Raw genomic sequence first — 6,602 nt, forward strand, 5'->3', positions numbered from 1 at the left:
GAGTAGAATAAATGAGCAATGAGAGCTCGAGACAGAGACCGTGGAAAACAATATCAGATGTATCGATTATGGGTGTCGTATATTAGCATGAATATAAAAAGTATCGACTCTGCCCCGAGGGAAAAATATTTCTATATTTACCAATAATATCAATGATATTTTTGGTTGTTTCGGAGATAAAATCTCTCGCGGGACGAAGTTAAAAATTATAGGTTTTCGCAGTTGGAATTATTTCTTTCTGGATGCGACGAGAGAGGAGTGAAGTAGATACCTAGGCGGCGACGACTGGTTCAAGTGAGACGATGAGTGGTCCAGGAGCGATAGGAAGGAAAAGAAAAAGCGAGAGAAAGATGTGGACGAAAAAAGAGAGATGAACGAAGAAGCGAGAGACCGCCTCGTATCTCGACGCTTCTCAACAGCGATACTCCCGTGTCGTTTTCGTTCTTCCTTATTTTCTTTTTAATATCTTTCAGTAATCAAGCGACCGAATGAGAAGCCTCTCTATCTCTCCTTGTTTTTCATCATCTTCTTATTTTTCATCTCCTTCTCCATGCAAGATGGATACCGGTTAATCCGACGAAAACGCACCAGCGAACTTTAATTGTGCCGAATGCCAAGGAACAAAAGAAACTACTCTCAAGGTTGAAGCAAATCACGCCGCGGGTGACGTCAGGATGTAGTTAGACTAGTTTTAGTTGTTATGGACCCCAAGCATGTTTGAGTTAACTCGTTTAACAGACAAAGAAATAGATGTTGCACTATTTAACATACTCATGAGTTATTTAATTGTAATTAATCAGATTACTTTGATCTAATTTATTCATTTTTTACTTCAAGTTTTTCTTTAGTATTTCATTCGATCAATCAATGATTTTAATTTTATGATTAAAGGTATTTTTTATACAAAAATAAATATTTGTTGCTTTTTATGATGCCATTATTATTAACTACAATTTATGTAATATATAGTTCAAGAATAACAGAATACATAATGCAATAAAAAAATCGATCTAAGGAAATTTATTTCTCTACGTCATTCTTCTTTTTCCTGTTGAGACAATTAGTGAACTTTCCAGCAGCATCCGGACAAGAGTCATGCTCATCAACTGAAATTAAAATTTTATTATCATGTTGAATTAAATACAATGAATAAATTAAATATTTTTACTGATAATTCACCTTCGTGTTTACAACAAAAGTCTACTGCGTCATGAACAGCGTCACATGTTTCTGAGTCCACGCCATCAAAATATATATTAACATCGTTATGAATTGTATCGGCTACCATCTTACAGTCTTTCATCTGATACAGATTTATTTTCGATAATCATTAAAGATTTCATCATTACCAAATGATATTTTTAAATTCATTAACTTACGTATCCAAGCTTAGTGTAAAGACAACCCAAAAAATCTCGAACTTCATTATTATCGTATTCATAGTCATCTTCCAAATATGAAGCCGTTTCTGGGTGGTTATAAAATAAAGTAAAATTAATTGATTTCTATAACTAATTAGAGAAAATACAAATGTTTCAAAATCATCATCACCTTCTGACATAAGATATTTGCACTCTTCAATTGTTGATGCGATTCCTTCTCTCCAATCGGAATCCGCTTCATTAATAGTTTTAACTTTTTGACCCAATACCGACTGAACATTAACAACAATGTTTTTATATGAATTTAATGAAGTACTTAAAATTATATATTTCATATTCAAATAATTTTGATAAATTACTTACAACTATGTTGGCAAGAACCAATACAGTCAATAGTGAAAAGATTGCACGAGTCATTTTTATATTATGTTTAACTTGAAAATAAAGTCCAAAGAAAAAACTTTGATACTGCAAGTGAGAGTAATTCTTCTTATTTGTGATATCGAGAAGGAAGACAGTTCCATTTATATGGAAAAAAAATCATATTTTAATTTCTTGTTTTATATTTTTAAATTAAATCCTCTATAGTGAGATGATAATATAAAATTACATAATTGTATGGAAAATTTATAGAAATATTTTATATAATTCTATCACATGGTCTAATGCAGAGAAAATAAAATGATTATTACATAAAAATTAATAGCAGACACTTGAATAACAATCTGATTTTAGATTAAATTTAAATTGAATATTATGATAAATCTATTGATGTACTTTAATTACTATTAAAAAATCAACCGAAATGCTATTATTTCATTGATAAATCTATTTGATATTACATTGAAACTTCCTGTTATTGTATAAATAGAAAATTATAAAATGTATATGATTTAATAAGAAAATAATTGAGGATCTGCGTTGTAGAAATGAAATATTTGAGAACTGGAAACAATTTTAATAAAATAGTAATGTCAGAAAATTTTCAATTCTCAAGTCGGTGAAAAGTATAAATTACTTCATTATCCAATCGAAAAGTTTGATAACTAATTTTTCTGTGGGTAAATTTTTCCATCTAATCCACTTGATATAACCACTCACTTGATAATAAAAAGTTTTTCTCAGCGTAGGAATTTTATTAAAAAATTTTTTTCTTCATTTTAAAAATATACAGAAGAATGAATGTCTATTCAATCAAAACGTATTTGAGTATAACGGATTTTTGTATGTGACCTTGTAAGTCAACGCGTATTAAATTCATGTCAAGTTTCCACCTTGACTCTTGCGTCAAAGATCGCACAGATTTCGAATGGCCATGTGTAATCATCATCATCACGATGTATTTTTTCCAGTGGCTCTCTCATTTGCAATTATAATTACAATGCATAATAAAGCGAGATTAGAAAATCAAGGCTTGAGTATCAAATCGAGTACCGAAACGAGTGAATTACCATACAAAAAATATACAAGATTTAAAACCATACATTTTGACTGACGCATGCGGGAGCAAAAGAAGAGAAGTCGTTGTCCTCAAGTCAACACGAAGTCGAAACTAAAGGAATTTCGCGGCTGCTAGCAATCATACAGTGGTCAAATTACCATAAGAAGGGCTCTAATTTCACACAATGCTTCTTTCCTTAGTTCACTTGGGTCTGACCGCGTCTTTTACAATCAAGCACGTGTCAACTTGTAGACCAGATTGGCGTAGTCTAGGGACTACCGATCGTCTTTCATGATTTCTCAATAAATTTTCAATGGTCTCGTATTTACTCCACTGTTCTTTTTCTGTCCACCGACTTCCAAGGGAGTATAGACCATTCGATATAACTCAGTCATTCTAGTTCCTTGTGTACAGCTATCCTATTTCCGACTTTTCTTCTAACTTTCATTCGTTCAACCCTCCTTTCTATCAGTCTTATTCTCTTTAATAACTCTTTGAGCTTAGTAACGTGTTCTAGAATCTTACCAGTCAGTCAACTTTTTTTTAAGTTAAAAAATTTTCAAAGACTTGAGAAGAATAAATATTAATTAATTTTTATGAAAAGTATGAAATATTTTTAGATTTTTTGCTTTATGTTTTTTTCAAGTGATTATGAACACGATGGAATGCATTCATGCATGAGTTCATGGACTGTATTTTTTAAAATGAAAATTAATTATTATAATAAGAAGCCGGAATATCATGCAAGATTTTTTTAGAGTGTTTTATTGAGTGAAATCAACTCTGAAAGTTGGTGACCCACAGACGGGGTTAATAAGTTTCAGAACTGAGAGAAAAAAAAAATAAAAGATCTAAATTACAATCATTATGTATAAGATGTTTGATGCTAAAGAAAAAAACATTAATATTTAAAAATATAATATTTAGTCACAATAACTAACTAATTCATTAAATTAAAAATCAATTGAGTTGATGAATTGTAAGAAAACTCTCAAGTGTTGAAACCAAAAAATTTAATTGATAAATAAATGCGGTGAAAATTAATTTTCCATTTGAATTTAAATATCTTTTGTTTCATCATAATGACAGCCGCATAAATGAACGATTCAGCGATTAGTTCATATATGATGAAGCGAGGGAAAAAATCAGGGATTAAAATGAACGTTATAATATAAAGTCGAAGCAAAAGGGGGTGTAAAAACCAAATGAGGAGCGAAGAGTTCACAAAAAGCACGTCTCGTCCGAGTGGAATGATTAAAATTTCAATTCATTTTCCGCATGAACTGACTCAGCCCTTCAACGTAACATCGCTTTCCTCGACTGTCTCGTCTATAGTCTCCCTGTTTGAGACGAGTCGACTTTAGTTCATCTAATTCTTTCCTCACTTAACAGACTATTTCTCTTTCTCTTTACTCTATACTTTTCGTGGCACCGAAGTCCACTCGGTTATAATTTTCTCTAATGATATACTTCGGCCTCTCTCTGATTTTAAACTGCCACTGGCTAGATGTTTTTATTTCTTTTACTGCTGATGAAGTAAGTTTGACTCATCTCATTTCTCATTCATTTAAATGGAAAAATATATTAGTGATTTTTTTCCTTTCACTTTACATCAGTAATCAATTTATGAAAACTCTAGTTTTCGTTTCCCACATCTTCAATAATTTTTTTTTTTCAACTATAAACAGTCATTCCAAGAAAAATAAAATATTAATAATTTTTCCTTCAATTAATCATTTTTGAATAATTTAAAAACTATTAATTATTTATTGAAAAAATTTTTAATTAATTCGAAACATTATTAATTAATGTAAGATAGTAGTCAAATTTTATCATTAATTTTAACGATCATTTGATAAGAATGGCTGTATTTTTGTGATAGATACAATAATAATTGATGAAGAGAATTGATAAAAAATTAAAATTGTAGAGAATAAGAAGATAAAAATAATTCTATACATGAAAATTCCAATGAAATGCAAAACGTCACACATGTCAGGAGTAAGTAGAAGATATTTTTTCTTTTTCTGATGCCAAAGTCCATGCCAAGTGGAAGAAAAAACGAGGGTGAGTAGACACTTGGATTTCCTTAATAAAATGGGGCGCAAACGCCACGCCAGCGAATATCTGGTTGATAGTGGCATGGTCAGCGCGACGTCCACCTCGAGTGTGTTGAGGGGTTGTTAGGGGAGAAAAATCTGGGTGTGCAGGGGTGTTGCTTAGGTTGATTCAATCTGACACAAGATCCCTTTCCCATTCGTATTCTCTATTTCTTGTTCTCTCTCTCTTTTCCCTCTCAGCTTCATATTCACCCTCTTTTTATACGTGACTTTCAATCCCATCTGGAAAAGATTTGACTTGATATTTAAAAAACTGCTTGATGTAAACAAAAAGTAAAGTGGAATTGAGTAGGCGCGTATTTTTATTGAATCCATTTAAGAGTTTAGGAGCATATTTTATGAATATTACATAATTTATAGTATTACAAGAGTTGGATTTATATTTAAAATGATATTTCAAAGTTATATAGGATAAAATTATCAAAATTGAATGCATGAAACTTTGAGAAATGGTAACAATAACTTACTCGTAGGAAATTAATGAATATGGAGATAAATCCAGCGATGTTCTCTGCACGGTTGAATGCCTAATGCAAATTTTATAGTGAGTATATCATCTACTAAATTTACTTTCCATGAACTTTTAGTATAGTATCATTTATTGACTGAGATAAATAAAATATCATCATAATTAAAAATGATATATTTAACATTTTTAAAAAGCATCCTCATATTATTTATCTTGCATTAGCAATTTTTACCATCTAAAAAAAATATCTCCATGACAGTTATTATTGATAATCACTAATTGAGTAATAATTATGTTAATTGATTGATTTTATATAATTTATCTGTTTGTTGATATTCAAAGGAAAGAGTGAGAGAAAAGAGATGAGCGAACGGAGAAAAAATATTTAAAAAATACTCGAAAAAAATCTGCTCTAATTGAATTCATCGAATATTAAAGAGGCTGAATAAAATATGCATGCAAGAAAGTCTTCGTGTCCTATCCTGTCTGACTAGCAGACAATTTTTCCCAGAGATTTAAATAATCTCGCGTAAAAAAATTGGCGACCTCGTTCAATCTGTCATCGAGACTTCGCTATTCCATTAAAGCGATTCTTGGCGACTAAGCGTGTTGCCCACACACGAGGTACGTGTTATTATTTTTTTTATTTGACTGGCGATTAAAAGAGAGAACGAAATAGAATAAAAAAGAGGCATACAGTGCAACAGGATAAACATATTCATAGGATAAAGAGTGAAGAGGGGTATGACGTATTCTGTATGCAAAGTGCACGAGTCCGCGACTTGGTTTCACTGCACAGATAAAAAAATTTGCGCGAAAAAATGCAAGGTTACCAACAGTTTTTTACCTGCACTAAGACATCGAAGGTTATTATGGATCGTCAATATTCGTAAGAGTCTATTCTTCAATATAGTTTTCTTTTAATCATTTATTCAGGTCATTGGCTGTTTGTAAGATAAATACAATAATGATACCTTCATCATCATCATCATCATCATCATCATCGACTCCTCAACATCAGCAGCTTTTTACCTTCCACGATGTCATCTAACGGATATTAAATCGAAATGATTTTAAAAATTTTTTCATTCATTTTTTAGTGATAATTATATACTTCTTGACATCTCCTATGATCACTTGTCATTATTTTTATTTGTATATGTAAAATTCATCGGTATATTATCTTCGAT

The 6,602-nt window shown here is 30.9% G+C and overlaps 1 protein-coding gene across 1 annotated transcript; it reads right to left on the bottom strand.

The window, feature by feature from the left end:
* Positions 1-1,020: 1,020 nt before the first annotated feature.
* LOC118064815 (uncharacterized) lies at positions 1,021-1,857 on the bottom strand. Its single transcript, XM_035079688.1, has 5 exons — positions 1,746-1,857; positions 1,552-1,654; positions 1,380-1,468; positions 1,180-1,303; positions 1,021-1,106 (listed from the first exon to the last, which is right to left on the bottom strand). The coding sequence occupies exons 1-5, from the start codon at positions 1,797-1,799 to the stop codon at positions 1,021-1,023; spliced, it is 456 nt and encodes a 151-aa protein (XP_034935579.1). The 5' UTR covers positions 1,800-1,857.
* Positions 1,858-6,602: the final 4,745 nt, after the last annotated feature.

This window comes from Chelonus insularis, unplaced genomic scaffold (genome assembly GCF_013357705.1).
Source record: "Chelonus insularis isolate UGA/USDA-ARS -01 unplaced genomic scaffold, ASM1335770v1 contig_25_pilon, whole genome shotgun sequence".
Taxonomy (NCBI): domain Eukaryota; kingdom Metazoa; phylum Arthropoda; class Insecta; order Hymenoptera; family Braconidae; genus Chelonus; species Chelonus insularis.